The sequence below is a fragment of the Salmo trutta genome, chromosome 26, assembly GCF_901001165.1.
Source record: "Salmo trutta chromosome 26, fSalTru1.1, whole genome shotgun sequence".
Taxonomy (NCBI): domain Eukaryota; kingdom Metazoa; phylum Chordata; class Actinopteri; order Salmoniformes; family Salmonidae; genus Salmo; species Salmo trutta.
The window spans coordinates 10683490-10709936 of record NC_042982.1 but is presented as its reverse complement, the minus strand read 5'-3'; the positions used below and the strand labels follow the sequence as shown (position 1 = coordinate 10709936).

The 26447-nt window shown below is 45.5% G+C and overlaps 1 protein-coding gene across 1 annotated transcript; it reads right to left on the bottom strand.

Annotated features, from left to right (window-relative positions):
- Positions 1-1212: 1212 nt before the first annotated feature.
- Positions 1213-20557, bottom strand: LOC115163093 (smoothelin-like protein 2). The gene is made up of 10 exons (XM_029714699.1): positions 20458-20557; positions 19438-20187; positions 6356-6437; positions 6004-6246; positions 5800-5862; positions 5622-5688; positions 5335-5478; positions 4538-4661; positions 3325-3476; positions 1213-2216 (listed from the first exon to the last, which is right to left on the bottom strand). The coding sequence occupies exons 2-10, from the start codon at positions 19978-19980 to the stop codon at positions 2090-2092; spliced, it is 1545 nt and encodes a 514-aa protein (XP_029570559.1). The 5' UTR covers positions 19981-20187; positions 20458-20557; the 3' UTR covers positions 1213-2089.
- Positions 20558-26447: the final 5890 nt, after the last annotated feature.

Sequence of the window (26447 nt, the reverse complement as noted above, 5' to 3'; positions counted from 1 at the left end):
ATTTTTTTCCGGGGCGATTAGGATGAACGAAAAGTAAACAATAGCCTAACTATTATCTTGTGCAGGAAAAAACCTGGCAACTTCAAAAGCTTTTTTTTCACACTTTCTCTTCCTGTGTATTGAAGTCAATTAGCCTAGTGATCGATTTACATTCCCTTGAACACCCGTTCAATTTCGGAGAGAAGCTCTAAATACACCAACGCACACAGATCCCCGAATTTACATTTCTGAACGAAGCTGGAAGAGTTTAGAGGAATACACATTGTACAAGAACCAACTCTTTATCTTCTCTTTTTTTAATGAGCCAATTAGTAATGATTTATATTGGCCTGCCCTACCCCTTTCCTTTTTTGTGAAGGGATCATGCTAAATAATCATAATATTTTTCTCCTCAAATGTGTGCATTTATTGCTAAAGTAATCCTGAAGACCATTCAATATATAATTAAATAGTGATATCAAACAATAAAAAATGCAATGAAGTGAATTGCAGGATTTGTCGATTAATCGTAAGATTTGTCAATTAATCACGGTTAATCACAAATTCAGAATTTGCTCAAATGGAGCTGTAATTTAAGATTTGTTTTTAATACAAAAAGTATTACAACCCACTGGGCAAAACCTGGTTGAATCAACATCGTTTCCAAGTCATTTCAACCCCCCAAATCTGTGATGTTGTGGAAATCTGATTGGATTTGCAAAAAGTCATCAATGTAAGGGAATTTCATCTTTTTTTCACCCAACTTTTAACCTAAATCCAATGACATGGTGAAATGTTTTGTTGAGTTCACGTTGAATTCACGTTAGTTGATCACTCAACCAAATATAAATCAAAACTACATGTTGATCTGACTTCTGTGCCCAGTGTGAAGGGCTTGATTTTGTCCAAAGCAGTGGTGGATTTAGGTATAGGCAACATGGGCAGCCGCCCAGGGCGGCATCTTGCCGGGGGTGGCACGGGGCGCCCGCACCAAAACATTTGGAATGGTGACATTTGCGCGATCGGTTTTCTATCGCTCATTTGCACGTGATATCATGTCACCGTGTGTGTTGTTCCAAATGTGTATTTTCAATGCTTTCAGACGATTAATCACATTAAAAATTAATCACATAAAAAAAAAAAAGTGCACTAAAATTACAAAAAGTTTACTCGAGTCAATGAATTAACTGACAGGCTTAGTATAAAATAATGACATTCAAAAAAACGAAGGAGTGTGTGAAACAAGTGACAATTTATTTAGGTTTTATTTTTGTCTTTTTTTTTTGTCTATGAAAATAAAATAAAACCACAACCATAACAAGAACACTATAAGAACATAGGCCGTTTTACCTTAGCATCTGAGTTGATGCATATGTGCAGTTCATCTTTGCAGTTCTAGCTCTTTAAATAGCAAACTATTCAACTTTATAGCGAGTGTACATGGGTTCCTCTGTTCAGCTGATGAAAAGGCTAACTTTGCTATAGCTTTTCTTTCGTGCTGCAATGCAAGACCTTTTTTTGACACATTCGGGTCTGAGAAACCACAGTGGGACAATAAAGTAAACGAAGCCTGAACAAATACACATCTAGAAGGAACCAAATGATGATAGCATCCTATTTAGACTGATTTGTGTCAATCCTCAGGATCCTCAGTCCTTTGTCCAGTGTTATAGGCCTACTGTTCAAGTTCTCTTGCAGCTTCTTCAACGGGACTACGTTTTCTCTCCAGCAAAGAGTTGATTCTCCCATTCTCTCAAACAGCAACTGTGCCAATAAAAGCCTTAAAAATATTCGGTCACCAAAAAAAAAGGGAGAAAGATCCTTCCCCTCTCTCTGAAATGTAACACAGACTTTCAGGGAATAAAAACCCAGCCACTCATAGACAAAACAGGAATAATATAGCCTTTTGTATTTGTGAATAGCTGTGAGCACTCAACATAGCAGAGTGAAACATCTCTCAAACTGAAGAAATACTTGTAATACTCTGTCCATTCCAGCAGGGGGAAGTGTAGTCACTCAGTGTGCATTGCTGCTGTCCCTGAAAGCAAGAGACTGATGGTAGTGGTGGTGGGGCGGTGATGTCGTCGAGTAGCTGCCAGGTCATCGTTCATCACTCAAACTTGCGCAGGTGGTTGTACATGGACTGGACGTAGGTAAAGACACACATGGGGTCCGGCTTGCGCCCCATCACCATCATATCGTCCACCTCGATGAGCCGGTCACAGCCCGCCTTCTCCCTGAATCAGACAGAAGGCACAGTACAAGTCAGGAGGAGTCTAGGCCTATCTATGTCATTCCTTAGTTAAGGGGGCTGAAAGGTCATTAGCCTGATCCCAGATCTGTTTGAACTGTTTTCCCAACTCATATCTATGGTCAATCGATGTTGTTGGCAAGACAGCACAAACAGACCCAGGACCAGGATAATAGATCACATGGAACAATGTGGACTAATTAAGAAATAAGGCCCGAGGGGGTGTGGTATACGTCCAATATACCACGGCTAAGGGTTGTTCTAAACACAACGCAACGCGGAGTGCCTGGACACAGCCCTTAGCCGTGGTATATTGGCCATATACCACAAACACCTAAGGTGCCTTATTACTATTATAAACTGTTTACCAACGCATTTAGAGCAGTAAAAATAAGTGTTTTGTCATACCCGTGGTACACAGTCTGATATACCAAGGCTGCCAGCCAATCAGCATTCAGGGCTCGAACCACCCAGTTTCTAATTTGTGGTATAGTACAGAAGCTCATGCGTTAGAAATATCTCTGTATGTGGTGAGATGCACACGCGCTTTTGATCTTTATTTTGTCGGTGTTCTGCATGTATCCATGTGTCAGGAGGACTTTGGGAGGCTGTGTTGCAGCAGCGGAGTTCTTAGTAGTGAGGCCAGGCTGGAGGAATGTGAGAGGAGTGGATGGAAGCAGAGCAGAGGGAAAGGAAGAGGAGTTTACTCTGGGGACCCGGGGAGAGGAGAGGGTATTCTCTGGCAGCGGCTGCCTCGCTGGCGTAACGTGTGGGCTACAGACACTCTTTACCAAGATGCAACAGAAACATTGTAAGATCATCTCAGTGGTATAATGTTTTATGTATCAACGCCATTTATGCAATTTCTATTTGTATGGTGGCCAGGGACACTGTGACTCTAAATGTATTTACGCAGGTAACTTGAGGAGAGCGACATTGGATGTGCACACGAATAGGCAGATACTTCTCTAGTCTACATAATGAACGGATGACAGGAGTGCATGGAGAATTTAAGCCATTTCTCAGTGTATAATGCTGAGAAGCACTACGCAGGATGTATGGATGACGCTTGTTACAATGTAAAAGTCACTTACTCCGCCGTTCCGAAGGCCAGCTCAAAGTTGTGTTTGCGGTCGGCAGGCGTCAGCACGTTGTAGTCAAACTCAGTGGGGAAGAAGGAATGGACCAGGGCACAGAAGGCCATGCCGTCACTCCAACTGGACGAGAAGTTCTGGATGTCTATGTTCTGGGGACGGAGAGACGGAGTTAGGAGTGTGTGTCTGGACTGTAAATGTCTCTGAGTGTCCGTGGTGTATTTGCACATGTGTTTAGCGGGGGAATACGGAGACACTGTGAAAGAGACGTAAGAATAAACCAGACATACGAAAAAGACCTATAAAAATGATTGGCTACCTATTCTAACTTTATGACGTGACCTCTCCGACAGGTTTCTCTGTCGGTCCCGCTGTCATAACGGGAAAAACAGAACAGGTCTGCTGAATGGGTCTTTATCCTCAATTCCTCTCCCTGCGTTCCTTTCTCTCCAACTGGACATGCTTTCAGAACTGTGTCATTTCACATTTTATTTGGTGTCCTTAGCCTAGCCCATAAAAGCCTCAGCGTGTCAGTGGGAAAATCCAGCTTGTCATGTTTGTCGAGCGCCAGGCGAGTCTCTAGTTTGAGTGTGAGGAGGAGCTGGCCTGCGGGAAGCGGCCGGTGCTGCTTGCTCTGCGGGGCCGGGCCTTGGCCCGTGACAGCTCTCTGTTTAACCAGAGCCACATGGACAGACTGGCACAGCTGCTGCTGCCGAGTGAAGCCAACAGCCCTAGCACTGAGCCGTAACTCAAACACTCACGCATGCACAGACAAGGATATGAATGCTCACACACAGACACATATACGCATGCACGCGCGCGCATCAAACACACAAATGCACACACAAACATTCAATATAATACAATAATACGCTAAGTTCAGTATGCAGCATAACCATGGCAAGGTGCATCTCATTAGCACATTAACGCTCCGCTACATGCTAATGGTTTAAGCCATGGAGAAACTAGGGGAGTCATTTCACTACCCTGTTCAGGAACTAGCAAAAATGACATAGACTTCTCCTGTGTAGTGGATCCATTTCAGGTGACCAGATGACAGTTCCATATTCATTATCTTTGTTACTGGCTGCTATAGGGCTGTATTCATAACGGGGGACCTGATCCTAGATCAGCCTCTACTCTGAGGTGCTTTGTGAATACGGGCCAGGTCTCTGTTCCGGTGTGTAGCTGTGTTCTGTCACCACAGTCTCACCTGGTATCCTATGGTTTTGGAGCGGCACCACTCCAGAAGAATCTGCTTGATGCTGCTGGCACTGGACACACCAAAGCTCTGAGAACGCTTCAGCTTGGGCTTGGAGTCCATGGGCTTGGGCCTACTGAGAGGAGCGGGGACAGGGGTCAACACAATGAGCCAGAAAACATGACAGAAGTCGTGTCCCCGTTCTCTCTTGTTCTCCCCAAGTGTACACAAGCGCACTCCCATTGGTTAGGTGGTGGTTTTCCACCATTGTTAATTCCATTATGAGAGAGTGTGCAAGTGTAGAGAATTGTAATGCAAACGAAGTATGAGTTTTATTTGTATTTTGTAGTTATTATGGATCCCCATTAGTTCCTGCCTTGGCAGCAGCTACTCTTCCTGGGGTCCAGGAAAATAAAGGCAGTTTAAACAATTTTCAAAACATTACAATACATTCACAGATTTCACAACACACTGTGTGCCCTCAGGCCCCTACTCCACCACTACCACATATCTACAGTACTAAATCCATGTGTACGTGTGTGTATAGTGCCTATGTTTGTGTTGCTTCACAGTCCCCGCTGTTCCAAAATGTGTATTTTTATCTGTTTTTTAAATCTAATTTTACTGCTTGCGTCAGTTACTTGATGTGGAATAGAGTTCCATTTAGTCATGGCTCTATGTAGTACTGTGCGAGTTAAGAATTACCCAGAAGAAAGGAGGGATAATATAAGGGAAAAAGAGAGGACCTATCGGTTTAGGGACGGATGGCATAGAAAGAGAGATGATGGTGGGAGGAGAGAGGGTGGTACCTGCTGGCTTCAGAATCCAGCTTTTCAAAGATGGACCGGCGGGTCTGAGCGCCAAGGTTGCGCGGCAACGTCTGTGACCTCACCAGCTCCCGCCTCCGCTCCACTCCCCTTCCAAAAGGCATGTCCCCGCCCACATCTTCCACCCTGCAGGTCGGAGAACGGAGGAGTGTCCCACATCAACTTGAGCCACAATGAGGCCATTCGAAATGCCAAGTGGGTTATTGCATGTGGGTTAAAGCAGGGACTATCTCAATTCTCTAGGACTGAGTAAAGAATAGTTCACTCACCGGTCTGTGTTGTGTTGGATGAGGCCAGAGTAAGTCACTGACTTCGGGGGAGCGGACAATGACTTTTCTGCAAATGACAAATCAAAGAACATTTAAGGAAACGGTGGGAATAAAACATTGTGTGAGCCTCGTTAGTTCCAGTTCTAGAAACAAGCCCGACTTGATAGATCCCTCTTACCTGACAGTCGAGGAGAGCCCAGACCTCGGCTGAGACTGGGGGTCCATGTCTTCATAGACGACACTGAACAACAAAAGGACAAAGAGTGTAACAAATCAAAGGATATTATGGCTTACGGAGCAGAAGAACCATAGGAAGATATGAAAGCTGAGAGTTCAAATATTTGGTCTGGACAGCTTTCAGCTGATGTCTGGTCCCTCTTACCTGGTTGAATTGGGGATTCTTGGATGGCTTGAGGCTGGTTGTTGGCAGTAGGCTCTGATACAGGCGAGGGCTTAGAGCGTACGGGACTGGTGGGAGATTCGCTCTTCATAACTGAGGGGTCAGCCGTTTTGGTTGTGGCGGTGATGGGTAGGTGTGGCATCCGCATGGCAACAGGGGCCGTGCTTTCATGAGGGACGTTGTAATTGGCTGGCGAGCTCGTTCCATGTGACACTGTCGAGTTTTCTGATTGGACAAGCATTGAGAAAATAAATCCCCTCATACAGTACATGGATGGTGTGTATGGTTGTATTTCTACTGTAGCTGAGATGGTAGAGAATAGAACAGGCATTACCTGGGGTAGTAGAGTGTCCATTCTCCAGTCCAGGGGATACAGGGTTTGAATCCACCTCTATTGGCTCCTCACGTTCAATACTCTACAGGAGACAGAGAGAGAATCACATAAACACCTCACCCTACAGTACTCAGGTGTCACAATGTCTTCAACAACAGTATTTTGAAGACAGGCCCTTTAAACATATGAATATCTTTTGGATGACAGAATATGCATGTTATCTGAGACATCATCAGATCAAGTCATTTCAGAGTGCTGACATGTTTCAACTTCCCATTAATGGCATCCATTTTCTCCATTTTTCATCTCATTAGCCATGTTACTACCACACCACATCTATTACGTTCATTAGTAAGTGACTGGGGCTCAGTACACTGTGTGCCAGACTAACCAGCCAATCCACAGAGGAGCCTTTCAGGAAGACAACCAGGAAGTGACTGAGGGCTGTGTGATTTGTCTGTGGAGGATGTGTCATGTTTCTGTCTTGTTCTTTCTTGCTCTTTCTCTCTCTCACACATACTCACACATGCACGTATGCACACAAGCACGCACACACGCAAGCACGCACACACACACATGCAATACAAGTTATTATATACAGTTATTATCAAAGAAATTGTACATTCCTCCCAGTGAAAATAAAGTCAGTAATTGAGCTGTAGGGGAGAGAGGAGCCAGGTGACCTCAGCAGGGAGGAATGCTGCTGCTGGGTTGTGTGTGTGTGTCCGTGTGTGTGTGTGTGTTACAGCATTAGGAAGGCCAATGGGAGCAGGGAGCTGGGAACAGCTGGCTGTCCCACTGGGAGAAGGTGATGGTGGAGACAAATTTCCCCCGCTCAACCATGGAAGCCCCTGAGCCCCGATCAACCCTGATGCTCTGGCTGAAACTCAAAGCTCCTCCTGTCTTGGTGTGTCCCAGCCATGGAAACTCTCTGTACTAAGTCACACTTCTCCTCCTGTCTGAATGGGCCACCAGACACGTGTGTGAGACTGTGGTGCTCTGGGCCTGAAGATAAAAGTAGGTAAATCTTTTCGGGTAAAACCGATCGAACGCAGAGTGTACCACCGCCTATGTTTAATCTGATCTCGGATCTCAGAAATAGTTCTGCAGCTAAACTGTATTGAGAACGGAAGGAAGGCACCTTTCAAATCATCTCTATTATGTTTGTGCATTTCAGACAATGTTAAAACAATGTGGAGCTCAACCCAGTGTGTGTAGTCAGCTCTGCTGTCATGAGCTGCCCAGATACAATGCTATATTAAAGAGGATGACCCGGAATCAAGACAAACCCCACAGAGCAACACCAACACTCGCACCGATGCACGCACATGCCCAGGCAGGAGCACACAAAAGCCCCTTTCTCCGCCTTCCTGGAACAACAAATCCCCCAACCCTGAGAGTGCGTCATCGAATTATCAGTGGGGAACTATAAAATATTTGGAGGAAATCGTGAAATTAAGTAGAAAATGTGGAAAAGCCCTCAGTCTGCTACACTGACTCATGAGAAAGGGGGGGGGGGGCAGTCTTAGCCTACAGGGTTGAATCAAACCCCCTGTCCTGTGTGTTTAGTTTCTCAGTTTCTACATTTTTGTTGTCTTAGAAGCAGTGTTACTGGGCACACACCAATGTAGCCATTCTAGGAGCCTCCGCTGTCTCTTCTCCCTAGGGAGGCACACCTGACCTGAGAGAGGATAACTACCTTAGAATCTCCCCACTTATCCCCACACAGCAGCACTGTAACCCCACTCCTAAACACTACAATACCTCTGCACCTCCCTCCCTCCCTCCGCATCTCCCTCCCTCCCTCCCTCCCTCCCTCCCTCCCTCCCTCCCTCCCTCCCTCCCTCTGCATCTCTCTCTCTCCCTCCCTCCCTCCCTCCCTCCCTCCCTCCCTCCCTCCCTCCCTCCCTCCCTCCCTCCCTCCCTGACCTGGTTCAGCAGAGTACAGACTCAAAGCATCAGGGCCAACACAGTATTCAAAGGAATGAAACTAATATAGGCTGTGGTGGTAGAGTGGGGTAGAGTGGGACAGTGGGTTCTCCTAGGCACATGGGTATTTCATATGGGTGTAAATATCACAGCTGTCCCATGTGACCTTGGCCAAAAATGCCATGGGTGGGAATTTTTCCCACCTGGCAACGTGCCATAGAAATGTTGATGTGCAAACAGAAGATAATCTAAGTGGATTGTTATATTGCGAGTCATGCAGTTTCGATGAAGTTTCAATGAAGGGGTGCAGCGTGTTACAAAGCTGACATGTCATGGCACCTAACTTTGTGACATTTCAATAAAGAGCGTTAGCTAGGTGAACTCCAGTCGGGGTGGAGTTGGAGATTATATGAGAGGATATTCAAGCCTGTTTCTCGGGATGACATTTGACATTCTTGGAACATTGAGTGGTTGTGGAATGGAACGTGAAAACAATGGCGGCATGCTGTGAGAGAACACTGGGCCGGGGAGTTGAGTGGGGGTATGACAGTATGTTGGGCACAGCGCTGGGCACAGAAACAGAGATAGATAGCGATTATGGACAACAACACCACCCTGCCATACAATGAGCCTCACTAGTACGAATTTTCCCATTTTCCATTGATCACACACGAATCCTTTCCAACATAGGACGTTGTTCTATGAACGCTTCACAACATCGCTGTCTCAGTTACCATTTCCACAGAAAAACACACAAGTAAACACAATACAAGGAAATATCTAGGTATAAACAATGCTATTGTAGACTACGGTAAACAGCATGCAAACACATGCTTTCAATGTACCGTCACGATGATTTAATAAGACAATTAGAGGGATAGAAATATTTTGTGACTAAAAGGTACATTACTCATCCAGGCATGTACAATACATTGTTGCATATTTAACTAACTCCGCACCCCCTTCTGAAGTCAAATGAACAACACACACACACACACACACACACACACACACACACACACACACACACACACACACACACACACACACACACACACACACACACACACACACACACACACACACACACACACACACACACACACACACAGAGCAAGCATGCAGTACAGTTATAAAGGGGTCTTTGCTCTGTAATTTGCACACAGGAACAGGGAAGTCCTGATGGAGGGAGAGACACATAAAAAAAACACCTGTTCCTCAAAAGACCCACAAAGCCTGCAATTTAGCAGGGAGACCCAGGCCGGCGCCTTGGTCCTACAGAAATGGAGGGGGCCCTTTAAAACACTTTCTTTACATCACCTGACTACAGGGGCCCCTGCCTTATCTGATGGGTGTGCGCAAGCACTCACACACTCACACACAGGCCCTTGTATTAAATTCACTGGGCATGCATACCCTTCCTCCTCTGCTCCCCCTCTAAACTTGCTTCAGGATCTCTCCTCTGTTACTGGGGTTTTCCAGGGTTTCAGTCACAAGGAAGGGACCATAAAATGCTGTCAAAGGTTAAGAATAGATATACTCCAATGTCACTGACAAACAGATAAGATAACCTTATGTTCCCGGCTGGACGTCGCGGAAGACCATGTACCACTGAGAATGTGTGACCACATTCTGCATTATTTAGATTTGCAGTGAGAGAGTGTGATGATGACTTGAGCAGCCTTCTGTGACACACTGTCTCTCCTGTCCTGTCTGTCCCCCTCTCCATCTCTCTTGTCTGGTCTGTCCCCCTCTCCGTCTCTCCCGTCCTGTCTGTCCCCCTCTCCGTCTCTCCTGCTGGCTACGGAAAGGTCAGGGGATCAGACATAAAGTTTAGACTGCCCTGGGGTAAGGGGATGGGGAGGGAGGGGGTGAGGGAAGGGAGATGGGACCGTCTCCCCGACTCCCCAGGACAGCACAGCAGTTGGCACCTAAGAACTCCAAGATCTGAGAGGTTTAGTAGTCCTCTCTCGGGTTACAAGGCATCAGCTGTGGAAGACATCGGTATACCAGCCTCCCAACACCAAAACAAATCAATAAAACCTGGTGATATGATACAGCTGTCTGATGATTCAATCAGTTAAGTTAGAGGTGATAGGACACATGCTTCGGTCTGACGCTTACCCTCTCTAGTCCATACAGAATGGCTGCATGAAAAACATGGAGTCAAACCACTGCACGCAAGTCTAATACAAACCCCTAATTCGTACTATACATTTGCTGTTCTTGTCTGTCTGTCTGTTTGGAAAATGTCAAATGTAGAAATAGAATATATATTCTGGGCCCAGAGCCCTCTAGAACGATGAACGTAGAGGGCGGTGAGGTCATCCACTAAACAGTGAATTATTAACCTGTAACCACGGCGATGGAAATACAGGGCATTGTATGGAAGTAATTAGGAGAGCCAGGGGCAGCCTTGGAGGGGAGCGGCCAGCCAGCCCAGCCCGGCTCACATGCCTCTCTCAATCCTCCATCACCCCTGACCCTGGCCTCTCTCTCTTTCACTCTCTCGTTCAATCTCTCTCTCGTTCAATCTCTCTCTCGCTCAAGCTCTCTCTCGTTCAATCTCTCTCTCTCGTTCAATCTCTCTCTCTCGTTAAATCTCTCTCTCGTTCAAGCTCTCTCTCGTTCAAGCTCTCTCTTGCTCAAGCTCTCTCTCGTTCAAGCTCTCTCTCGTTCAAGCTCTCTCTCCCTCCCTGGGTCTGTCTCTCAGGCTGAGCTCCACTGTATTAATAGCCATGCTGAGGGGTTTGTGCCAGGAATCTGGAGCCCTGGGCTGGATGGCTGGATGGTCTGGCCCAGGCAGGGGACGCACAGACAGGCAGAGAATAAAAGACCCTGCTCCATTGTGAGAGAGCTATGAATTTGGGAGGGGAGTCTCTGTGGCTGTGCTGGAAATGTGAAGCGTATTTATCATGGGGATAAACACAGACGCGCACACGCGCACGCACACACACAGGCTTGAACGCACACAGACACACACTCAAACACATGCACGCATGCACACACTCACACTCACACACACAAGTGCTCTTGAAAGACTTGTGATGGGAACTTCCAACTCTGGCACGTAAAGTAGAAGGCATACACCGGTCTAATTAAGCTCCCAAGACATTGTCTGAGAATGTGACCATTTTTAATAGTGAAAAGAAGCTGAGGTGGAGCTGTTTGATGTTGCTGAGTTGCTCCCATCATGTTTCTCGCTTTTAAAAGGCCCGAGTGGAGAGATCTGGTGTTGGGGCAAGAAGGGGCCAATGATGCCGGGCAAGATCACATCTCTGAACCTCTGAGAAACAGATGATTACACCATGTTGGCCACAGTAGAGGCCGCTGAGGGGAGGACGGCTCATAATAATGGCTGGAACGGATTAAATGGAATGGCATCAAACACATGGAAACCAGGTGTTTGATGTATTTGATATCATTCCACTCATTCCACTCCAGCCATTACCACGAGCTCATCCTCCCCAATTAAGGTGCCACCAACCTCCTGTGGTTGGCCAAAGATCTGCATCAGGAGAGGAGTGTGAGGTCAAGATGCATTCCTCTGGGCAGCATGGAAGAGAACAACCTGGCTGGTGGGATAAATGATGATGGAGGACAGAGAACCAGATGGAGCTGATCTGACTGCTGAGGTGTGTGTTGGACCATCCACAAGAGTGATGAAAACAACGGAGAGATCACATTTGCACTGTGTGTGTGGGGGGGGGGGGGGGGGGGGGGGGGGGTTGTGTGTACGTGCGTGTATGCATGCTTGCACAACCTACGAGTATGTGTGACCACAGGAGGTTTGTGGCACCTTAATTGGGGAGGACGAGCTCGTGGTAATGGCTGGAGTGGAATAGGTGGAATGGTATCAAATACATCAAACATGTGGTTTCCATTTTGTTTGATGCCATTCCAGTCGCTCCGTTGAGGCTGTTATTATGAGCCGTCCTCCCCTCAGCGGCCTCAGCAGCCTGTGTGTGTACAGTGGCAAGAAAAAGTATGTGAACCCTTTGGAATTACCCAGACTTCTGCATAAATTGGTCATAAAATTTGATCTGATTTTCATCTAAGTCACAACAATAGACAAACACAGTCTGCTTAAACTAATAACACACAAACAATTTTACATTTTCATATCTTTATTGAACACACCATGTAAACATTCACAGTGCAGGGTGGGAAAAGTATGTGAACCCTTGGATTTAATAACTGGTTGACCCTCCTTTGGCAGCATTAACCTCAACCAAATGTTTTCTGTAGTTGCGGATCAGACCTGCACAACGGTCAGGAGTTTTGGATCATTCCTCTTTACAAAACTGTTTCAGTTCAGGAATATTCTTGGGATGTCTGGTGTGAACCGCTCTCTTGAGGTCATGCTACAGCATTTCAATCGGTTTGATGTCAGGACTCTGACTGGGCCACTCCAGGAGGTGTATTTTCTTCTGTTGAATCCATTCTGTTGTTGATTTACTTCTGTGTTTTGGGTCGTTGTCCTGTTGCATCACCCAACTTCTGTTGAGCTTCAACTGCCGGACAGATAGCCTGACACGGAACCCAAACCGGCTGCGCGCGTACGCCATCGTGCATACATTTATTTTGTCCACCCACACCAAACGCGATCACAACACGCCGGTTAAAATATCAAAACAAACTCTGAACCAATTACATTAATTTGGGGACAGGTCGAAAAGCATTAAATATTTATGGCAATTTAGTTAGCTAGCTTGCATTTGCTAGCTAATTTGTCCTATTTAGCTAGCTTGCTGTTGCTAGCTAATTTGTCCGGGGATATAAACATTGAGTTGTTATTTTACCTGAAATGCACAAGGTCCTTTACTCCGACAATTAATCCACACATAAAATGGTCAACCGAATCATTTCTAGTCATCTCTCCTCCTTCACTTATATGGTGATTGGCATCTAAACTTTCATAGTATTACCACGATGACCGGCAACACAGTTCATCTTTCAATCACCCCCGTGGGTATAACCAATGAGGAGATGGCACGTGGGTACCTGCTTCTATAAACCCTTGAGGAGATGGGAGAGGCAGGACTTGCAGATCGATCTGCGTCACAAATAGAACTGGCTATTTTAGCCCTTGGCAACGCAAACGCTCATTGACGTGCGCGAGCAGTGTAGGTGCAATAATTGAATAACATAGATTTCTACATTTAGTTTGCAACGCTCGCGCACTCGACGCGAGCGGTGTAGTCAGCCTGTTACATTCTCCAGCAAAATGTCTTGATAAACTTGGGAATTCATTTTTCCGTCGATGATAGCAAGCTGTCCAGGCCCTGAGGCAGCAAAGCAGCCCCAAACCATGATGCTCCCTCCACCATACTTTACAGTTGGGATGAAGTTTTGATGTTGGTGTGCTGTGCCTTTTTTTCTCCACACGTAGTGTTGTGTGTTCCTTCCAAACAACTCAACTATAGTTTCATCTGTCCACAGAATATTTTGCCAGTAGCGCTGTGGAACATCCAGATGCTCTTTTGCGAACTTCAGATGTGCAGCAATATATTTTTTTAACAGCATTGGCTTCTTCCGTGGCGTCCTCCCATGAACACTATTCTTGTTTAGTGTTTTACATATTGTAGACTCGTCAACAGAGATGTTAGCATGTTCCAGAGATTTCTGTAAGTCTTTAGCTGATGCTCTAGGATTCTTCTTAACCTCATTGAGCATTCTGCGCTGTGCTTTTGCAGTCATCTTTGCAGGACGGCCACTCCTAGGGAGAGTAGCAACAGTGCTGAACTTTCTCCATTTCTACGCAATTTGTCTTACCGTGGACTGATGAACACCAAGGCTTTTAGAGAGACTTTTGTAACCCTTTCCAGCTTTATGCAAGTCAACAATTCTTAATCTTGGGTCTTCTGAGATCTCTTTTATTCAAGACATGGTTCACATCAGACTAGGCTTCTCGTGAATAGCAAACCAACATTTTGTGAGTGTTTTGTATAGGGCAGGGCAGCTCTAACCAACATCTCCAATCTCGTCTCAATTATTGTACTCCAGGTTAGCTGACTCCTGACTCCAATTAGCTTTTGGAGAAGTCAATAGCCTAGGGGTTCACATACTTTTTCCAACCTCCACTGTGAAAGTTTAAATGCTGTATTCAATATAGACAAGGCAAATACAATAATTTGTCTGTTATTAGTTTAAGCAGACTGTGTTTGTCTGTTGTTGTGACTTAGATGAAGATCAGATCTAATTTTATAACCCATTTATCCAGAAATTCCAAACGCTTCATATACTTTTTCTTGCCACTGCACGTGCACATCGCGAGCCAATGATCACAAATAGTCATTTGGTTTGGAGCAGAATTAGTACTTTTTCTCCACTTCATACAGTCTATCCATCAGACTATACTAGACTGTGACGAACATGCACCCATGGCACTGCAAGGTGAACCGAGCAGTCTGTTAGTAAATTGCATGTTTGAGCAGCAGTGCAGAAGACAGAGGTTAAGTAATGTTAGTAGTGGGAGTCGGGGTCCTGTATTGTAGGGAGTGGAGAGAGTATATGATGGTGGTGTGTTGTGTGTGTGAGGGATTTTACGTGGTGCAGTGACAGGGAGGATTGGGTGTCAGTTGTCAGCTGATTTCAGGGATCTTGATAATAGGACTTTAGAGTGCTCTGCTCCTCTTTAGAAGTCCTCTCTGGGTGTACTCTATAACAGTATGTGTTTGTATGTGTGAGGTGTGTGTCTGTGTTTGCTCACGGTGACAGTGTGAGCGTGCTCTGACGGAGTTTCCACTGATAACGCCTCATACACACGTCTTATCCCCCCCACCCCTCCCCTCCTGTCGGTTCACGTGGCCTGGAGATACCTCAGTCTGAGAGAAGACACACACACACACACAGCCCACATGAACACAACCCAGCCCAGGGCAGGGACAGGGCAGGACAGTGAGGGACCTAAGGATTCACACTGTGGTCCTGTGTTATGAAGTTACACTAACTGTCAAAGATAACATTGTGACCTGGGTGGAATCTATCCAGTTCGTCTTATAACAGGGCACAGCCGCTCTCTCTTCAACTTGAGTACACTGAGGAACGCAGCAAACGTGAGGTTTGAGGTGTGCAGGTGTGGTCTGTCTGAGAAAGCATGCCTGTGTGTGAATTCTACCGCATGCTACAAGGGAACAGATGCGAAGAGGAGGTCTGTGAGAGGAGGGAATGGAGGAGTGGAAGAGAGGGCCCTGACTCACTCCTGAAGCCCAGAGAAGGAGTGTGGAGTCTGGGGATGGCTGGGGCCTGTGTGACCCTCTCCTCTAATCCCCTCCTCAGTCAATGTACTTCAAATGAGGCAGAATGTCGACACAATAGCCCTTTGAGACCGCAGCTATGTTGGAGTAATTGGCAACAGGCAGCATTGTGTGACTCCTCGGCAGAGACCGGACAGACTGACTGACGTAGGTGGCCGTGGAGGATGAGAAGGAGGACGGAGGAGGAGGAAGAGGAGGAGGGGGAGGAGAAGGAGGGAGGAGGAGGTGGTGGTGTAGGATGGGGGAGGAGGAGGAGGAGGAATCCTGTCTAGTATTGTCAGAGCAGCAGCACTGACCAGCACAGTGGTAGAGGCTCCTAGCTTCAACAGATCTCTCTCTGAAGAGGAGTATCAAAAATCCCAGTGAAACCCCCTACCTGTCCTCCTCAGACTCTGGGAGAGCTGGTGTGTGCTAGAAGGGACTGAGGGGAACTTGTGATGAACTGTGCTCAGCCAAGAAGACTCAATAAAAACAGGGCCCAGTTTGGACCAGAGGGCTCTATAGAGGCTCTGCTCATGAGAGAGAGGGAGAGAGAGGTGGGGAGTTAAAGAGAGAAAAAAAGAGATAAAGAGATAGAGAGAGAGAGAGCGAGAGGCTCATATCTGCATCAGAGTGTCAGGTGTCCAAGGCACAGTCGAGCACAGGTGGAGACGTACTGTAAGCAACCCTATAGTAAAAGTGCAGGCCCAGGGCAGGCCCGCACACATCCCAATTGGCTGTGCTCTTTCAGTAAGGTGACGCTTAACTCCAGGGCTGCAAAACCATCTTCAGGTGTGCCTGGAGGTCCCCAGCACAATCAGCTCCCTCCCTCAGACCTGCTGAAACAGCCCCGTCGGACTTGATGAGGTCAGCATACAGTCTCTGTACAGTCTCTATCTCTCGTTGGCTGTGTCTCGACTTGATAGTTCATGCAGATTTTGTATTCTGGTCATGGAGTTCTGGTCATGGAATTCCGAACACGTCTACACCTACATTTAAATGTGTCTACCGTGTCCACATTGTGTCCGGATTCCCTTTCCCCGCACTATATTTAAATGCAGTATGCATTCTGCAAACGGTGGAACGGGCTAAATCTGATAACACAACAACAACAACTTGATGGCGGTAGCCAACTACTGAAGCTAACTAGCCAGCTAACCTCTGAAACTAGCCAGCAAGCTATCTAGCAAAGCTAAAGCGTTTGCTAACATGTTAGCATAACTCTTGCCAAGCTATTTTTTTCCACTTCTAAATAAGCTAGCTAGCTAGCATTTATGAGGTAAGCAAACTCGTTCCTCACACGCTAGGAATGGTTATCATCCAACGTTTAATGAAAATCGTTGCATTGCACTCCCAAAACACACTTTTCTGGAGACTTGTGGGCGGAGGGCTGATGACGTCTCCCACTGTATGCGCTTTCGGTAGCCTGATTGCGTCCAGACCGAGGAGAAATCCGCACACAATGCGTCTGGGAGATCTGAACACAATCCGACCACAAAGCGACTTTTGTGCGTCTACACCTGTCTTTTCAATGCGATCTTCGTACTCTGATAGCAGAAGTCCTATGTAAGTGTCAAGTGTAGACATGGCCATTGAGGCTGAGAGGTGTAGATGTGGCTGTAGGAGAAATCTGAATAGGATAACGTTTCCCTGTTGAGTTCCGGATTAGATTCGATTTACACACACACACACACACACACACACACACACACACACACACACACACACACACACACACACACACACACACACACACACACACACACACACACACACACACACACCAATGAATAGATTTGCGTTGGATCAATAGATGAGGAACTCACATTCGTTTTCTACAGTATTATGATCCAATCTCTGTCTGGTTGTTCGGAAATTTGGAGAATTTGGAGAAAAAAGTTTTGGCCACGAAAGGGGGATCTCCAACAATCTATTATGAGAAACAAAGGACTTCTGTTTCATACTAACCAACATATTTACATCACATAAGAATCCTCAGATGCTTTACAACATACTTTGTTAAGGTGAGGTATATGACATTAGTCATTTGCATACATGTTTTTGTGTTTCCGTGTGTATGCACCTGCGTATGTGTGTGTGTGCGTTTGTTGTGTCTATGGCTGTGTGTGAGCAGTCACAGTTAACAGTCAACATCCGTGCCAGACTGTCAAGGGTCAGTTTGCTACAGAAAGCAGCTGTGAGTTTACTGAGAGGAAAGACTGGGAATCAAATAAAGTGAAAATCGAAATAAAGACCTTATAAAAGATGAACCGTTGTAGTTTCCAAAGCAGCGTAGCCATAGGGCCTTGTGTTGGGATACAGTCAAGAGAAACCTCTGGACTTTTCAAACAGACACCACTGTGCTTTACAATACACCAAGAACTGAGATGATAACTTTCCCAGACTTATAACTGAGTTCCCACCCAAACTTCATCAACAAGTGTCAAACTGTACTGGACCTTAGAACTGACCAGCTACGGCAGCGTTAGCTTCTCATTAACTGTAACAAAGTACACGTGTTTGTCTTTCAGTCCCTCACATGTTAGTCAAATGTCCAAATGACAGTCCGGAATGGGGTAAGTGACAAACAATGTACTGTGTTTATATTTGTTACTAGTAAAATTGAAGAAGACGATTGAATCCATTCTAAAATGTAGCGCAAGCTGTGGTGCCACTCAACAAAGAGTATAGTGGGAGATGATTCATGAGCAACATGTTGTCAGCAACATGATAGCAGCAGTGGTGTAAAGTACTTAAGTAAAAATAGTTGAAAGTACTACTTAAGTTGTTTTGGGGGGTATCTGTACTTTACAGGCATTTTTTACAACTTTTACTTTTACTTCACTACATTCCTGAAGAAAATAACGTACTTTCTACTCTATACATTTTCCCTGACACCCAAAAGTACATGTTACATTTTGAATACTTAGCAGGTCAGGAACATTGTCTAATTCACACAGTTATCAAGAGAACATCCCTGGCCATCCATACTGCCTCTGATCTGGTGGACTCAATAAACACAAATGCTTCGTTTGTAAATGATGTCTGAGTGTTGGAGTGTGCTCCATAGCTATCAATAAATGTTAAAAATAAGATAATGGTGCATTTTAAATTATTTATACTTTTACTTTTGATACTTAAGTATATTTAAAACCAAATACTTTTAGACTTTTACTCAAGTAGGATTTTACTGGGTGAATTTCACTTACTTACTTGAGTGAGTTTCTATTAAGGTATCTTTACTTTTACTCAAGTATGACAATTGAGTACTTTTCCCACCACTGGATAGCAGTATATGAGTGCAAAAGAACCATTCACCGCAGAGAGAGAAAAAGAGAGAGAGAGAAAGAAAGAAAGAGAGAGAGAGAGAGAGAGAGAGAGAGAAAGAAAGAGAGACTCTTCCCATGATCTATCACACTCAGGAAAGAGAGGTCTCATGCCAGGAGAACAGCTTCTTTCTCAGACTGCAGAGGCTGGATGGACATTAGAATAAGCAATTACTTCTACCAAAAATGTTCAGCGATGGGAAATGATCCTGATTGCTTTCTTCTGGTATCTACTCTGCTCACGTGTCTAAATATATAATAAGTTGAATATGACCGAGTTTCCCCACCGCTGTCAAAGCGCTGACATCATCCCTGTGACATGTTCAAGAAAGTCTGTTCAACCCCCATATCATGATTTAGTTTAGACACACTCTGGATGAATCATTGCACAATCTTGAGAGTCTTTCAGATCCACATACAGTCACCACCACAGAATGAAACACAACACTTTCATTTATCCCTGACCAAGATGGCTGCCATTCTCACTCCATTCTAGAGTTTTGGAGGTTCATGACATAGTCTACTGCTCTAATGTATCTATGTTCGCCATAACACCAACTCAGTCTCCCCACTGTATAAGGCTACTCACGTTAGTCTTGCTGGACACAGCGAAGGTAGCTCGGCTGGAGAAGCGGGCGGCTGTGGGGCTGGAGGCTGAGCCCGAGGCTGACCCGGTCAGGGCTCCCATGCTGGGGCCACCAGCAGGGCTGGTAGGGGAGGTGGAGGGGGACCGGGGGCTCGCCCTCTCCTGGCTGCTGCTGTGTGTCTGGGCCTGGATGGATGCTAGCTGGTGCTGGTGGTGGTTGTTGTTGTTGTTAGTCATCAGGGCGCCTCTGTCGCACACTGTCCCAGTGAGGAGCTCTACCTGTCGGGTAAGGGCCTCCAACTGGCTCCGGAGCTGCCGGTTCTCCTGCTGCAGCTGTGCCACAGCCCGGCCTAGGGGGCCCTCGCTGGGGTGGGCCGTCGCCTCCTCCAGACGACGCTCCACACCCTGCTTGAAGGCGCTCACGTCCACGTGGATCTCACACACGGCATCTCTCAGTGTGGCCTCGTAGCGGGCGAGCGCAGCGCACACCGTCTCGCCCTCCGGAGAGGAACCCTCTCCCTCGGCTATCAGAGGACCTGCGTCCATCTCTGCTCCACTGCCTCCAGTCCCTGTATTCCTCACTGGGTCTTATCTGCTCTCTCTGGGGCTGCTTCTTCCACACGACTCCTCCTGTCTGAGTGTCTCAGACACATCCACTTTGAATGGAGATTGGGGAGAAGTCAGTCTTGTCAGCTGCAGCTGAACCTTTCAGATCCCATCTGTCCCAGGAAGTCCTTCAGGGTATCCTCTATCCTGCAGAGAGAAAGCTCACTTTTAAAAGCCTGCTCCGAATGACAGTACTGAGGTCTATCGAAAAGCAAACACCATTCAAACATGACAGACTCTAAAATAAGTGAAGGGAATCAGTAGAAGAGTAAAATGACAATCTGTGTTGAAGGCAGGCATGTGACAAGGCTGTTGTGAATTAAACCAGTGAGGTAATTGTAACTTAGTTTCAGTGAGTGTACAATGTGTGTGTGTGTGTGTGTGTGTGTATGTCAGAGAGATAGTAGTAACCCATACCTAAGTTCACCTCTCGAGCTCCAGTTTAGTATTCCCCCTCAGCGCTGGCCAGCTATGAGTGTCTGCTCTTCTCTGCCCGGCACACTGCTTTAAAACACTCCTCTCTCTCACACACTCACTCAGGTTAATCTCCCTCTTCTCTACTGGTCAGGGGGAGGGAGCAGGAATACAGAGGAGGGAGGGAGGGAGGGAGGGAGGGAAAGAGGAGGAGAGAGAGAGAGAGAGAGAGAGAGAGAGAGAGAGGGAGGCAGACTAGATTTCCTCTTTAGTTCAATTCAATTCAATTTAAGGGCTTTCTTGGCATGGGAAACACGTTTACTTTGCCAAAGCAAGTGAAATAGATAATAAACAAAAGTGAAATAAACAATAAATAATTGACAGTAAACATTAAACTCACAAAAGTTCCTAAAGAATAAAGACATTTCAAATGTCATATTATGTGCAAATAGTTAAAGTACAAAAGGGAAAATAAATAATAATAAATATAGGTTTTATGTTTGTTCTTCACTGGTTGCCCTTCTCTTGTGGCAACAGGTCACAAATCTTGCTGCTGTGATGGAACACTGTGGTATTTCACCCAGTAGATATGGAAGTTTATCAAAATTGGTTTTTTTTCGAATTCTTTGTGGATCTGTGTAACCTGAGGGAAATATGTATCTCTAATATAGTCATACATTTGGCAGTTTAGGAAGTGCAGCTCAGTTTCCACCTCATTTTGTGGGCAGTGTGCACATAGCCTGTCTTCTCTTGAGAGGCAGGTCTGCCTACGGCGTCCTTCCTCAATAGCAAGGCTATGCTCACTGAGTCTGTACATAGTCAAAGCTTTCCTTTAGTTTGGGTCAGGTATTCTGCCACTGTGTACTCTCTGTTTAGGGCCAAATAGCATTCTAGTTTGCTCTGTTTTTTGTTGTTGATTCTTTCCAATGTGTCAAGTAATTATCTTTTTGTTTTCTCATGATTGGTTGGGTCTAATTGTGTTGCTGTCCTGGGGCTCCGTAGGGTCTGTTTGTGTTTGTGAACAGAGCCCTCCCAGCACTCTGTGAACAGTTGAAAGGAATCATCTGTGTTGATGTTGCCTTTCCCCTTCCAACATCTCCTCACTGCACCTCTCTGATTCAGAGGGGTTGTGTTAAATGCTGAATGCACATTTCAGTTGAAGGCATTCAGTTGTACAACTGACTAGGTATCCCCCTTTCCTTTCCCCCTCTTTCTCCTCCTCCTAGTGTATTTGTGTCACTCTCTCACCAAGTGAACTTCTAAAAGCAGGACGTTCAGTCAGCATTCTCTCTCTCTCTCTCATGTGCTTTATTGTCATGGGAAACATATGTTTACATTGCCAAAGCAAGTGAACTAGATAATAAACAAAAGTGAAATAAACAATACAAATTTACAGTAAACATTACACTCACAAAAGTTCCAAAAGAATAAAGACATTCTTTCTCTCTCCGATCTCATTGCTCTTGGTTCCAAGTCTTGTCAATCACGCTGGCTGTCTCACTCTTTTAGCAGTGCTGTCATACATCAGGGGGGAAACTGACGCTTTCTTCCTCCCCCCATACCTCTCTCTTTTCCCTCCCTCTCTCTTTCTCTAGTGGTATTATTATAGGTGGGCTGACAAGATAAGAGAGATAAGACAAGACAAATAAACTTGTGAGATTACTTTTAATGAGAGAGAGATTTACGGGCAAGATAACGACTGACTTCAGGTAATCTGTGAACAAATCTGTGAAATGTACATTCAAGTAGTGGGAAAGGCCTGTCTCCGTGAGTATTCCATTGTATAGTTGTATTGTGATGTGAACAACTATTGATCAAATTGTATTGTCAAAGTGGGTAGCGATAAAAGCTGGGTTTGAGCCTGGTGAGTGAAGGGTGAAGGGCTGCAGCCCTCTTCCTTTCCCCTCCCCCGCGTAACAGGACCCTAGCAGAACAAACATTCCATATCAGATTGGAGAGTGAGTGAGTGGGGGTCTGGCTGGGTTGGGGGGCACAATGCTTGACAGACCAACACTGCCCTGCACCACCATCACAATGAGAGCAGACGGACAGACCCAAATAACTTTACATTCTACCCCACAGTTTATTGTAAACACGGGGGGGGGGGGGGTGATATGTGATGGCATATAGACTGTCCACCCTGGATATTCCTCCCTCCCTCCATCCCTAATTCCCTCCCTCATACCCCAGGTCTTATGTAAGTCTGCCTGGCTACAACAGCCAGCTACCACAGGGACCACAGTCTACAGTAGCCTGGTTAAACCAGACAGAATGCTGTGCTCACCAGTGTTTCAATTCAAATCAAATCAAATCCCATTTTACCGAAGACATGCACCGAATACAACAGGTGTAGACGTGTAGACGTAACCGTGAAATCCTTACTTAACTTCTTTGGGATAGGGGGCAGTATTTTCACGGCCGGATAAAAAACGTACCCGATTTAATCTGGTTACTACTCCTGCCCAGAAACTAGAATATGCATATAATTAGTAGATTTGGATAGAAAACACTCAAAAGTTTCTAAAACTGTTTGAATGGTGTCTGTGAGTATAACAGAACTCATATGGCAGGCCAAAACCTGAGAAGATTCCATACAGGAAGTGCCCTGTCTGACAATTTGTTGTCTTTCTGTTGCATCTCTATCGACATTACAGCATCTGGGCTGTAACGTGACACTTTCTAAGGCTTCCATTGGCTCTCTAAAGCCGCCAGAAAGTGGAATGGGGTGTCTGCTGTCTCTGGGCAAAGTATAGGAGCAGAGTTTGTAAGTGGTCAGCCTGGGGACAGTGGAGATGCGCGGTCACGAGAACTCGCCATGTTTTTCTTTCAGTCTTTGAATGAATACAACGTTGCCCGGTTGGAATATTATCGCTATTTTACGAGAAAAATAGCATAAAAATTTATTTTAAACAGCGTTTCACATGCTTCTAAGTACGGTAATGGAATATTTTGAAATTTTTTGTCATTAAATGCGCTCGCGCGTTACCCTTCGGATAGTGACCTGAACGCACAAACAAAACGGAGGTATTTGGATATAACTACGGATTATTTGGAACCAAAACAACATTTGTTGTTGAAGTAGAAGTCCTGGGAGTGCATTCTGACGAAAAACAGCAAAGGTAATCCAATTTTTCTAATAGTAATTCTGAGTTTAGGTGACCCCGAAGTTGGCGGATGTCAAAATAGCTAGCCGTGATGGCCGAGCTATGTACTCAGAATATTGCAAAATGTGCTTTCGCCGAAAAGCTATTTTAAAATCGGACATAGCGATTGCATAAAGGAGTTCTGTATCTATAATTCTTAAAATAATTGTTATGTATTTTGTCAACGTTTATCATGAGTAATTTAGTAAATTCACCGGAAGTTTTCGGTGGGTATGCTAGTTCTGAACATCACATGCTAATGTAAAAAGCTGTTTTTTGATATTAATATGAACTTGATTGAACAAAACATGCATGTATTGTATAACATAATGTCCTAGGAGTGTCATCTGATAAAGATCATCAAAGGTTAGTGCTGCATTTAGCTGTGGTTTGGGTTTATGTGACATATATGCTTGCTTGGAAAATGGCTGTGTGATTATTTGTGTCTATGTACTCTCCTAACATAATCTAATGTTTTGCTTTCGCTGTCAAGCCTTTTTGAAATCGGACAATGTGGTTAGATTAACGAGAGTCTTATCTTTAAAATGGTGTAAAATAGTTGATTGTTTGAGAAAATTGAATTGTGGTATTTTAGTTGGTTTTGTATTTCGCGCCGTGCGATGCCATTGGCTGTTGGCTAGGGGTTCCACAGGCGGAACGGGGTTCCGCTAGCGGAACGTCTGTCCTCAACAGGTTAACCAACAATGCAGTTCAATAAATAGAGTTAAGAAAATAATTACCTAATAAATGAAAGTAAAAAATGTAATAAAAAGCAACACAATAAATTAGCAATAACGAGGCTATATAGAGGGGTACCAGAACCGAGTCAATGTGCGGGAGTACAGGTTAGTCGAGGTCATTTGTACATGCAAGTGGGGGTAAAGTGACTATGCATAGATAATAAACAGCGAGTAGCAGCAGTGTAAAAACAAAGGGGGGGGGGGGTCAATGTAAATAGTTTGGGTGGCCATTTGATTCATTGTTCAGCAGTCTTATGGCTTGGGGTAGAAGCCATGTGGTAGCAGAGAGAACAGTCTATGACTTGGGTGATGGAGTCTTCCTCTGACACAGGTCTCTGAACTCCTCCCTATAGGCTGTCTCATCATTGTCGGTGATCAGGCCTACCACCGTTGTGTCGTCAGAAAACTTAATGATGGTGTTGGAGTCGTGCTTGGCCACGCAGTCGTGGATGAACAGGGAGTACAGGAGGGGACTAAGCACGCACCCTTGAGGGGTCCCTGTGTTGAGGATCAGCATGGCAGATGTGTTGTTGCCTATCCTTACCACCTGGGGGCGGCCCGTCAGGAAGTCCAGGATCCAGTTGCAGAGGGAGGTGTTTAGTCCCACGGTACTTAGATTAGTGATGAGCTTTGTGGGCACTTTGGTGTTGAATGCTGAGTTGTAGTCAATGAACAGCATTCTCACATACGTGTTCCTTTTGTACAGGTGGGAAAGGGCAGTGTGGAGTGCGATTGAGATTGCGTCATCTGAGGATCCGTTGGTGCGGTATGTGAATTGGAGTGGGTCTAGGTTTTCCGGGATGATGGTGTTGATGTGAGTCATGACCAGCCTTTCAAAGCACATCATAGCTTCCGACGTGAGTGCTACGGGCGGTTGTCATTCAGGCAGGTTACCTTGGCTTTCATGTACACAGGGACTATGATGGTCTGCTTGAAACATGTAAGTATTACAGACTCAGACAGGGAGAGGTTGAAAATGTCAGTGAAGACACTTGCCAGTTGGTCAGCGCATGCTCGGAGTACACGTCCTGGTAATCCATCTGGCCTTGTGGCCTTGTGAATGTTGACCTGTTTAAAGGTCTTAGTCACATCGGCTGCAGAAAGCGTGATCACACAGTCGTCTGGAACAGCTGGTGCTCTCATGCATGCTTCAGTGTTAAAGCAGCATTCAGACTGCTTTAACCAGGCTAGATCTGCAGGGGTGAGAAGGAAGAGATCTCCCAACAACTCCTATCCTGTCAATGTGTGTTAATTGAATATCTGGATAAATCATGGCAAATACATTTACTTCACCGATACTTAAAAATGTATTAGTGGGCTGGTAATGAGCAAAATCCACTTGCCATTCTCCAAACAATGTCTCTCAGTCCCTGAGTTGCTGGGCCAAGAGCAGCTGTTTCTTTCTGTGTTTTCATAATGAATAAATATGATTGAGCTCCTGGGGTGACGTCAGCCATGTTGCAGCACCACTCAACACTTGTAAATGTCGGACATGATTAGGGGGACGAACCAGGGGAGTACATAGACTTTGTTGTGCTCTGCCTATCTACAACAAGTGTTTGTTATTGTACTTGAATCCCTAACCGTCTAACACTCTAGTCTGCTATGTTTCTGCGTGCTTTCAGCCTTATCAGTGTAGTATGGAGAGAGAGGGGCCCAATGAAGAGTGGCGAATGACGCGTGACGAAATGAACTCAGGGATGTTTGTGGTTCGTGGTTCAGCTCTGGACCTCACCGGGCTGCTGAAGAAAGGGCTCTTCTGATGTAAAACTGAGATCCCTGATAGCGACAAGTTAGGTGTTATGCAATCCAGTAGTAGTGAGACAAAAGCAGGAAGTCAGAGAGACAAAGAAAGCATGACGCATGCATAGTCACATGCCTGTTCCTACACTCTGCTCTGGCTTCATTTCAGGGAATTGTGTTGGGCCGCATATGACATGATGACACTTGCTATATAATATGTGTAATACATGACCAACTCTCGTTGATGCTATACAGATAGTGGGATCCAGAGATACTCTCTGTGCTACATCAAGTCTTCACACAGAATTTCAGTTAGCCTTGGAATCCAAACCCGAGTCCACACTATTAGTGAAACAATAGTGAAACG

Bases quoted from the DNA above. Each gene is read 5' to 3' on its own strand.
- LOC115163093 (XM_029714699.1), bottom strand. From the start codon at position 19,980: ATGGACGCAGGTCCTCTGATAGCCGAGGGAGAGGGTTCCTCTCCGGAG. The intron at 6,438-19,437 runs GTGAGTAGCCTT...TGTCTCCTGTAG, and splicing joins CTGTGTCCAGCAAGACTAAC to AGTATTGAACGTGAGGAGCC. The intron at 2,217-3,324 runs GTAAGTGACTTT...TGTCTGATTCAG, and splicing joins CTGGCCTTCGGAACGGCGGA to GGAGAAGGCGGGCTGTGACC.